At 50.9% G+C, this 11349-nt stretch overlaps 1 protein-coding gene across 1 annotated transcript in view; it reads right to left on the reverse strand.

Moving 5' to 3' along the window:
* Positions 1-7349, reverse strand: part of LOC123024298 (chemokine-like protein TAFA-5) — a 73572-nt gene extending 66223 nt beyond the window's left edge. The window contains exon 1 of the mRNA XM_044431866.1: positions 7253-7349. Within this exon, the coding sequence (XP_044287801.1) occupies positions 7253-7349 (97 nt within the window). The remainder of the gene's footprint in view (positions 1-7252) is intronic.
* Positions 7350-11349: the final 4000 nt, after the last annotated feature.

Raw genomic sequence — 11349 nt, forward strand, 5'->3', positions numbered from 1 at the left:
TGTGAATGTTGTTCAACCCATTCCAGCTGGGTTTCATGCATTGCTAATGTCTTTCATTCCATCAGCCACTTATTAATGGAATCTTTTTTTAAACCAGAATTTTATTCTGCTTGCACATTTGTGCTAGTGCTCATTGTTCTAATGTAAAAGAGCATAAAATCCTCTCCCATCCCAAAGTGAAAAGCAGTTTGCAAGTCCACAGAACCTCTACAACTCAGAAAAAGCTGGTCCACTGCAGAATCTGCAGCTCAGATCCAAAGAAACTGGAACTCATCTGAATCCCTGTTGAATTTTTCAGACATCCCTTTCAATTTACTCATGTGGGGAGGTTTCTGTGACCCAACATGGCCAAGAGAAACGACCAGCCACAGGCGATTTGCTCCCTGAGGCAAAGAATAAGATGACCCTTCTCTGTTCCACACACAGGAAGCGTGGCCACATGACAACTGAACCTTGCCTCAACATGCCCAGTGGGCCAGCAGACTTGCGTGAGACAGCAGGCTAGCCTAGGGGACTCAGACTCAGCAGACGACGTGGCACTCGCGGCTCTGCTGCAAGCCCCTGCTGCCCGAGGCGGCCCGGTCACCTGCAGGGAGGCCGTTTCACACAGCGGCTGCACGCGGGCCACGAGCACTGAGATCATCCCTGCTGCGGCCATGGCCTGGTCATTGCAGCAAACCCGGGCACAGGCCCCAGCATGGTTAGAGTGGCTCACGACTCTCACACTCAGCAAGGTGAGTGCAGGAGACCCTGGCATAGCCACAGCAACCAGGACTGCCCGTGAATGACAAAGTTGTTGCTCTCAGAAGCAGCAGATGCGATGGGCAAGCAAGAGTGTCTGGATGGGGCTGCTTTTACATGTGACTGCTCTCTGTGGGTCAGAGTTGTGGGCCATAATGTAACTCAGCCTTCCTCAACCTAATGCCCCCCAACCGAATGTCCTTTCCTGAATCTGTAGTGTGTTGGATTACAATGACCATTGACCATGCTGGCTTGGGCTGATTAAAGCTGAAGTCCGAAACATCTGGAAGGCACAAGGTTGGTGCCTCGGTACTGAACTGTTCCTATCCCCAGGGCCTTACAGTTTTTCTCATGATGTGTCCTGGAGCAGTCTGGAAACGGCTGGTGTAGTCTGCATCATGTCGTCCCCAGTAAATGGTTGCTTTCTTAATGATGGTAGTTCTCCAGAAGAGGTTGAGGGAAAATGCCACACAGAACAAGGACGGACTAGTTTACGGTTTAGATACCATCATCACTGGACTTGCTTCAGTGGCTAACTTGCCAGCGTTCCTACAATGTCCATGTGGACATTGCAAGGAACAGTGCTGCACTCAAGAATGGTGCTTGAAGTGGTAAGCAGGACCATTGTCCTGGGAGCAAATTTACATGTGATTCAGCATCCCAAGGTCTAGACGTGACCTGCAGACAGGTAGCTGAACCTTGCCTGTTCAAGCAGCTCATTTGTCCCTGCTGTGTATTACAACCAGGCTAAAGATCAGTGCAGAAACCAGCCAGAGATGGGGAAAAATCAAAATGAAAAACTGAAACATCAGTCTGAGATATATTGATTTGAAAGAAAAGTGGGAAACACTTCAGCTACTTTAACTGTCTGAACAAAGAGGTGATTAAAACACATTAAGGGATAGCTGCCATGTTCTGTGATCTCAAAAATATGCCCTTAAGTATAGAAAGGCAATTATATTCTATGTCACTGATTGCAGGAGTAGAAACAGATGATACCATTTATTTCAGGCTTAGTCTTTCTGGAATAAAAATGGTTGGTCTTCCAACACCTTGTTTGGTGTTTTCCTAGTTTTCTGATTTTCCTAGTTTCCTAGTTACACTAAGTGCTGAATGAATGCACTTAACATGATAGTTTCTCCCACCCGCTTCTGTCCCAAATCTCAGTAGAAACCAATACTAGGTGATTATCTGTACCTACCAGGACTCATCCATTGCATTCCACTCTACATTATTCCTTGTCTTCAGATGCAATCAGGGGACCCAAAGGCTCTCAAAATGATCAAGAGCAACATTCTGTCCAAAGGCAAGGCAAGGTTTGAGGCATCATCCATCAGCCATGCTACACACAAGCCCACCAAAAGATGGGCAGAAGACAGATCAGGATATCGTGGGATGATTTGTAGTGAATTGGCAAAGGTTTATGGCTTCCAGTTGTTTAACAATAGCAACAAAGTAAAAGATGCCACACTCCTATTAGAATTTCTGATCTGTTCTATCTCAGGCGGAGTCATGTGCCTATATGAAGTCATCCTGATGGATACTTCATGGAGTGGTGTAGGTCTCCCCAGGCCTCCATGTTCAGGCAGGTCCACCTCCCGAGTCCCTGGCTCTGGCTGATGGACACCTCAGGGAGTGTTCTTGTAACAAAACAGAAAAACAGATCCCACAAAACTGACATTTGCTCACAAAATGCTTCATGGAAGCACAACTTGGATAGCGCCAACCATAATTTGGTATTAATTTGGGATAGGGGTTCAGGGCCAGAAGGTGCCTGGATCCCATGTCATACTAGCTACGAGTCATTAACAGCCACAATCCTAGACATGTCTACTCAAATCTCTCACTGAGTTCAATGAGGCTCATTCCCAGGTAAGTAAACATGGAATTGCATTCTGTGTGGACCCTGGGGGAATTGTCTCTCAGTGTCAGTCTTGCGTTTGCAGTATGGAGGTAACAACACTGGCCTACTTTATAAAGGAAAGGAAGGCGGGAAATTAGGGGGCAAGCACTCCTTTAGCTCCATCCTCTTTCTGCTTTGTAATAGCCTTCTCTCGTGTGTGTTTTATTAAGTGCCATCTCTGTCTGTTGACATTCTCTACCTATTAGCAAAATCAACAGTTAGCACTTTTATATCTTTTTGCAGCTGCAGAATTTGCCATTTATATGGACTGCATTCCCTCTCCACCCTGCTGTCTAGGCATTTTGGACTACAACTCCCAGCATTCCTGATCACTGATTCTGTTGGCTGGAGCTGATGGGAACTGAAGTCTAAAACATTTGGAGGGCACCAAGTTAGGAAAAGCTGATATCGTCTTAATTAGCCCTCACACACCTTCTCTGAAGCAGGCATAAGGCATAACTTCCTTGGGAAAGAATGGCAAGCCAAAATATGCAAATTTAGCCTTGAGTTTACTGATTTATTGGAATCACCCCTATACAGACAGATGATCATACAGAAGGTCCAGCAGCACACGGGGGCACCCTTTCTGGATTCGCTCAAAGAACGAGGCTTTCAGCAGAAGCTTTATTTCATTTATTTTCATATTGAATTAACACAAAGCCCCTCTATAGTCTGTCATGTGTGACAATTCCACACTGGAATGTTCTGCTTTGGGTACACTGCTTTGCAAATGTCATTCTCACTGGATAGTAAATGAATCTGAAGTCAAGGTGCATCTTACTATGAAGGGCTACTGAAGCAGAGCTAAGCTTTTCTATAGCACATCTGACAAATGTCAGTCTCCAACTCTAGGGTTCTTTGGAAGTGGAGGTGCTCCAGATTTTAAGCCTCTTCAAAACTCCCCCACAGCATATTTTATTCAAGGCTGGAATGTATTGTATGGAAATGAACAGTCATTGCCTCGTTGATCAGAGAGAAAGGGAGGCACAAAAAGGATCAGATCGAGTTTCTACTGCACCAAAAAGTTATTTTTCAGGAGCAGGCATATTTTGAAGCTGAACAGAATTCCTGCAGAAGAGTTGCAGCGATAGCCTGCTGGAGTGTTGAGGCAGATGGTCCAGGGGCATCTTAATGGCTAAACCAGTTTGTATTTGATCAAATCTAAAAGGCTAAACAAAAAGAACTAGTTAGTCATGAAGATGCCGCACATTCTGTCTTTTTACAACACCATATTGCCCTGAGATCTGCGTTACTCAAAAGACTGTCTATAAGCAGGTGTTTTCCTTGCCCTAAAGGTGCAGCAATGGACTGTGAACAATTCCTGCCTCATCTGCTCCTGAACTGCTCAGTGAGCTCTTCTGGACAGCACACAACTGTCATCCCAACCCGCAACACACCTGGAATTCTCACTGCAAATGTGGCAGTTTCTTGACGCTTTCATGCTGGACGCAGCACTGAACCCATTACTCCTGGCTGCCAGGCTACAGCTGCATCCTCTGAATTATTGCATAAATGTTTAGCCACAGTTGCTAATTGTGACATTATTTATGGATCCTCATGGATCTGCAAGTGCCCCTCACATCCTCGTTTGCAAGAGGCCCTGCCTGGGGAGCTCTGCGTGGAACATTTACGCTGACGGTGCTTTTTATGCTTCTGGGTGAGTAACCATCAGCACAAGATTTCATCTGCAGTTGCTGGGTTTGCAGAGGGGTTGCACTGTGTGAGCTGGGGGTGGGGGGAGGAAGCAGGGTGCAACCCAGGGTGACACATCAGTTATTTAACAAGGCTTGTTCCTGCTACCTTAATAGATGGGATTTTCCTGGTTATTATGAAAACAGAATAAAGACAGATGGACAGACATGAGGGTCCTCTGACAGACTGATGTCTGCCACTCCAAAAACTAGGACTCCTGGAAGCCAGCATCTGAAAGTGAGACTTTGAGTCAATGGAACTGAACCAAAGTAAAACCGGCAGACCACACTTATTCATCATGGGGCCAGAAATGTGCGGCAAGGGGTCTTTTGCCTAGAAGTGCACAATCCTTTTTACTCCATTGTGAGGCGGGGCAGCCGAAACAGTTGTCCTGAATCTCATACTGAATTTTATAACCTGACTGTCCGCAGGCCTTTACACTTCTGTAAAGAAAATCAAACCAATTGGGTTGGGAACTCCAAGAGGTGAGATACATTCTTGTTTTTATAACCTAGCCCCACAGGCCTAACTGGTAGGAGGCAATGCTTTCTTTAGGAAAGAAAGCACTCTTTTGAGGTATCAGAACCACCAGTGAGCTTTCGGTCTTCCAGGTAGCCCCAGACTTATCCCAGAGCCTACCCCGCGTCGTCTATTCTAGCCTTCCCTACAGGTGTTTTGTACTTACAACTTCCCATGTTCTTACCACTGGCTGGCACTGGCAAGAGCTGAACTCCAAAACACCCGGAGAACACCAATTTGGGCTCCCTGGGAACTCAGGCAGAAGCATTTTCCATGGCCTACTTCTTGAGCCTATCCCATGGTTTGACCCTATGAGCAGATATAGATGGTGTGAGGTCAACATCTTATTCACCAGCATTTGTCCCGAGATCACTGATTCTTACACTGTGGCTTTACATTGCACATAGACGTGTCTCTCTCTCTTTTGGCGAAGGCATAAGACAGGATACAGGCTAAGCTTGCGGATGTGTGGAGTAGCGGGTGGGGATCCAGCGAGAGAAATGGAGTCTTGAAAATGGGCAACTCCCCAAGACAAAACTAGTGTTGGAAAGCCCTCCACATTACAATATGGAGAAGGGGGGCTTACCTGGTCCTAATCTCCATATTGCATGGAGAAGCATGTCCACCTCCCATTGCATGATGGCCTGGGCAAATTTGTAAGATGTCGTCCAGTGGAACAGCTGGGCTCAGACACAGTCAATTCTCCAACTCAAGACATAAACATGGACACACCACTTTTCATTCACACCCAGCGCTATTTAAAATAAAAAGGTCCCCATTCAACCACTGGTGACCCCCCCGAGAGGATTAATCTTTCCTTCTTTGTGTGGAGACTCCTCCAGTAAAATTCACCTTGCAGGCACTAAGACTGCATTCCCCACCTTTCTGGTGGGCTGCCATTCCCATTGCCTCCTTCCAGAGTGGCCAGTAACTGAAAATGATGGAAACTGTGCTCTCAAACATCTGGAATGCCCCTGTTTGAGAGAGGACTTCATTGGAGAAGAGGGCAATTTGGCTCTGTAAAATCACACCACCTGTTAGAAACAGTTTCTGAAGGAATTCTACTTGTCTTCTACAGCAATATATAAATGTGATTGTCTAGCAGGGAATGAATAACACAGAAGCCAAGTTCTGCCTACTTCAAAGAAGATGCGAAGGAAAAGGGCTTTGGTGCAGGGAGAAGATAAATTCACAGGACAACTCTACACCTGCCTCTTCAGATATAAGTCTCACGGAGTTCAACACGACTCTCTCCAAGCACTTTCTCCAACCAGATGATTTGCAAATGTTTTGGACTACAGTTTCCATCTTTCCCAGCCAGCATGGCCACTGGCCCTCCTTTCAGGTGCCTTGTGTTCTCTCCTTTTTGCGAAAATTTCCCTTCTTTGTTCTTTTGTGTTGGATTGTTGAAGGTAGGTGGTTCTTCCTGGCAGGAACATTCATCCTCCAACCTGGTCATGGGTCATCAGAAGCTTTCTCAGATATAGAAAATGTTTTGTTTGTTTGTTAATGACAAAATATATGTTTCCTAAACCTCCTGCCAGGTGGGCTGTCACATGCAGGCTGAAGCTCACATAATTCTGTACTGAATTAGAGCTTTAAAATGTCCCATCTTCCTCTTTGGTAAATCCTGCTACCTGTGCGAAAAACCTGTAGGGAATGAAATGGTGTCCTATGCCTTTGAAATTTAAATCCTGAAAATGACCCTGAGAAGCCAGTGAAAGAAGGTCTGGGATTGGCTGAAAGTGATGTCACCAGTCACCCCCCCACACACACTTTTCCTGTATTTCATAAAAGGGGAAATTGGCTCCCTTTCAATCAAAAGATGCAAAAACAAACTTTGACTGGACCAGAATGTCACTAACCAAACGTATCCATGCTGTTTGCTAGGGCAGAAGCCATCTTTCCTCAGCCTAGTCTTTATTCTGTTTTAACTTGGTGCTGGTGGTAGCGACGGTGGCAGCAGGTTGGAAGACTCTAAGCCCTCTGCAAAAGCCCTGCTATTGCTATGCCAAAGTGTTACTTGCATTAACATGCTTTGGTTTTCTGTGTCTCTACATCCCTTAGTCAAAATATGTAGTTTTGCTTAATGTATCCAGGCATTTTGCCAGAGAGATTCTAAATACACCCTTATCACTGGTGCTTTTATACATCATATACATCAGGGGAGTAGGATAGCCTTGGACCACAAGGTGCAAAGAGTGAGAAAGAGACCCCTGAATTTATCTCTCTTTGAACCCAGGATCTGGGACCAAAGGCAGGGGTTGGGGGCTCAGGTCAGGGCTTCATGAAAAGGTCAATTTGAATGTGTTGGCTCACAGTGCATCGCCTTGGAGGTGAGTTTGTTAACAGGCCAGTTTCTGCAAGAGCACAAAGCAGATGCATGAATCTACTTACCTTCCTTGGGAGGATGAGAGTACAGCAGCCAGAAGAAGAGGAGGCAACAAAGTATAGCGCTTATTCCTGTGGACAGCTCTCTCCATCCGGCCAGCATCCTTATAGAGGTTTTTCCCAGAAGGACCACCCGCTGGGGCCACAGAGGGTGGGAGCCCCCACACCAAAATGTCCAGACTTTCTCTAGATCCGGCTACCAGGGGGGCGTCTGCCCGGCACAGGGGGGTTCCAGCTGTGGCACAGCTGCATTCCTGGGCAGAGGAGCAGAGCTGTAGGCGGCAGCATTAGGCCTTTCGGGTGGGGAGGGGTGTGCTGCTGCCACTTCACCGAGGCCCCAGTCTGGTCCTTCTCCAATCGCACCCCTCAGTGTCCAGGGTTCCCAGGAAGTCTTCTGTCTCACAGCATCCAGGCTTGGGAGAGGCGCCGTCCTCCTTACATGCTGCTGCTATCCCAAACTCCACCGCTCTCCCGAGAAGAGCAATGGGGAAGAGGGTGTCGCGCCACGACCCGATTTCCACCAGTTAATCGCTCGAAAAGTATCCCCGGGGTTGCAGCTCGGATGGGGGGTGGACTCCGCCCCTTCCTTTCGGTGCCAGGACAAGTCCCGTCCGTGCGCGATTCGGCGCTTGACTTCGTCCCGGCCTTGCCGCGCTCCCGGCGATTTAGCAGGCGGAGGTGCCGCTGCGGCGGTTACACTTCCTCCTCGCGCTTTGATGCAGTTTGCCAGGCAAAATCCTCGCCGCGACGATCCGTCCTCCAACAGCCCACCCAACTGCACGGCTCCTCGCCGCTGCCGCTGCCCAGTGCCCGGGCCTGCCCAGGGCGCCAGCAGAAGGATTCATCCTGGGCTGCACGAAGCGTTGGAGGATGGAGGCGAGAGGGGGCGAGGCGGGGAGGGCGACGGGGCTGCACGGAGCGCTCCCGGGCGCCGGGTGCGTCGCGTCTCCTCCGTGTGTGTGTGTGCGTGCGTGTGTGCGCGCGCGCCCGCCCACCCGCCCGCCCGCCGATGTGCGGGGAGGGACTGTGACTACCTGTGGCAGGCGCTTGCCAAGGCTCCGACAGGCTTCCAGCCGCCACACAGCAGCAGGATCCGCCCGGGGTGCGGGGGAGGAATCTTCGATCCAATTGCTCAGGAGCCAATGCGGGACTTGTGTTTATCAAAATATCTGCGCGTGAATGTAAAATCTGGAGAGCGCGAGACCCCACGCCTGCTCTGGCTCACACACGCCCTTTCCACGAGCCGCACAGAGCTCCCCGCCGGGACTTCCCGGCCCTCCGCAGCGGGAGAAGGTCGCACGTTCCCTGCATCGGAGGGGGGCCGGCCCCAGAGAGAGCCCCAAGGCCGCCGCCGCCGCTACTGCAGCCGCCGCCGCCGCCGCGTCCTCCTCGCGCGTGGTCTCCGGGCTGCGGAAGAAGCAGGAAAGGAGGACGGAGCGACCGAAGAGGAAGCGCCGCTGGACTCCCCGGCCAAGGCACCGTGGAGGGCGCCTCTCCAGCGCGGTGCCTCCCCGACCCGCGGCCGTGGCAGCTTGTCCCCGAGCGGGCGTGCAGCGCACGCGTCCTTCCCCTGGTCGCGCAGAGGAAAGAACCGGGGAAAGTTTCTCTCTTCCTTTTCCGCGATCGGCTCCCTTCCACCGCTGGGCGCCCCAAAGCAGCAGCGCCTGCCCGCCGCCCGCCCAGACGGAGACCACCCGCTCGGAATTCTCCTTGGCGGAGTGTCTCCCTCCGCTTAACCCCTTCCGCGCTGCACGGCCAGGAGCTGCTGCCTGCCCACCTCCTGATCAGCTCAGAGCTGCCTGCCTCTCTGCCTGCTGCCGCATTCCCTCGCGTGGCCGATTCGCTCTCGCTTGCTCTCTCTCTCTCTCCTGCCGGGCGCGGGATGCGCGCTCTTCTCTCCTCCTCCTCCTCCTCCTCCGCCCCCCTTAGCAAAGGTGAGAGCCGCAGGGCATGGGTGGGCCCATCAGGCGATGCCGCATTCCGGGCTTCTTCGCCCAGCCAGTCCCGGCCACGGAGAAGCTGGACGGAGCGAGCAAGCAACTCGCTTCGCGGTGCTGGCTGAGGTCAGGCGCCGCTTTTCCCGGCTGATTGGCTTGCTCGCGTGCGGCTCAGCCAGGCGAAAGTGCTGCGGAGATGCCCCGCAGCACAGCCACGGGAAGACCCCGCCTCGTGTTGTGGGGCAGCGGTGGCGAGCGGCCTCCGACGCGAAGAAGCCTGGCACGGAGGCAAGAAGCGGGGTCTGAGCGAGCGGTCGTGGGCTGCTGGTGCTGCCGCGCCGGGTGGAAATCCGTCTGGAGCGCCTGCTCCGAGGGCGCCGCTGTGGAGCTGGGAGGTGGAGCTGGCGAGGTCCGATCCATGGATTCTGTCCCCTCCCCCTGAGGAGCATGGCTTGGCAGCCTTTGGAGACGATCCAGCTCACTTCCCAGAATGCTGTCGGGATGCCGTCCACCCCTCCCCTCCTCCAGATCTGCCAGACTGCGACTCCCATCATCCCCAGGCAGCATACCCAAGTGCCACTCTGGGTGGACAGGGTGGGAGTGGTCTTCTGAAGGGCACCTGGTTGGTGAAGGCTGCTGGAGCCGAATGCATTCTTGAGGCATCCTGTGAGAACTGGTGGAGCCCTCGCTGTTGGCAGCAAGCGGAACAGTCAGGGCTTTCTAGCGGTCCCAGTTGCAGGCAGAGCCACCCTGCTCCGATCTGCTGTTCCACTCATTCCCTGGCCAGCTCTGCGGCAGGGCCCTGCTTCCCCTTTGGGCTTGCTTCCGTCGTTTGGACTGAGCCTGATGCGGATGGATACTGTCCGCGTGACCCATTTTGCCAGGGCTGTAGAGCATTCTGACTAGCCAATGTTGGAAAAGGAACGCCAGAGTCAATGGACCTGTGGCCTGATCCAACAAGGTAGTTTTGGAGTGACTGAGAGCGCACACACTTTCGTGATCTGCGGGTCCTGATCATCTAGGCTCATGTCTTGAAGAGAAGGGCCAATTGTTGTCCATGAGGAATCATGGGTTCAGCCTGTTCAAGGTGGGGCATCATTCTTCCCACAAGAACTAGCTCCCAGCTTGGGGTTCCTCCTGCATACGTCACCAGAGTGGCCTTGGTGGCACCAAGTGCTCTTTACCAGCTTTTACTGGTTTGCCAATTACAGTTATTCCTGGGCATGGATAATGCAGACATGGTGAACCATGATCTGGTGACCTGCTTGGAATAGGGCACTGCTTTATATATGGAGATGCCCCTGAATACAACTTGGAAGCTTCAGCTAGTGCAAAATAATCTATTGGATGAAGGAGGTTACATTTTTAAAGATATCTTGACAAAAATTACTTGACTGTACACATACAACGCTGAAGATGCATATTACAAATTGGCGTCTCTCTGCGATGTGGGCACATAACTTGGTTTTAGTTCCCTTCCCATAATTGGCATGGCACAGGCTGCCTACCCCCTGCTTTAGCCACTGCATCACACACTGGCTAGGCTTTCTTTCTCACTTAGATGATGTTCTCAGGATGCTGATTTCCTTTGGCCAGCAGCACTCATTTTTGTGCAGTTTAATGGTGGTGGCATCATGGAAGAAGACACACCACCCAGTCCATTACTTCCAGTCATCACTGCCAAAGAACACTGCCCATGGGGGCTCCACATCCCCCTACATACATGCCCACACCTCCACCAGCTCTTTCCAATTCAGTGCTGTTCTTGGGTGGAAAGGCTCTCTTCCAGAGTAGAATTAGTTCCCTTCATTCAAATGCAGGAAAAGGGGCCCCTCCCTCCCCATTGGTGGCTTCTGCTGTAATGAAAAGCCTGGGCGTTCTCTCTCAGCCCTCTCCTTTGATTTGGGGGAAATCAATACAAGTGTTCCACCACAGCAGTGCCTGTGACTGGTTTGTTAACTATGAGGGACACTGAATGAATAGCACTTGGGTGGGTAATTTACCATCAGATCTGTGGGGATAAAGGGAAACCAATATAAATAGCCAGTAATAAAACTGTTTACTGACACTGGGCGTTCTTTAAATGAGATTTGTATGCAGGGGAGTACACCTCGGATAAGCTCTCCAGCTTACAATTATTGAGTGTCTTGTCCAGTGGAGCCGGGG

Source organism: Varanus komodoensis, unplaced genomic scaffold (genome assembly GCF_004798865.1).
Source record: "Varanus komodoensis strain SLA01 unplaced genomic scaffold, ASM479886v1 scaffold1, whole genome shotgun sequence".
NCBI classification, from domain to species: domain Eukaryota; kingdom Metazoa; phylum Chordata; class Lepidosauria; order Squamata; family Varanidae; genus Varanus; species Varanus komodoensis.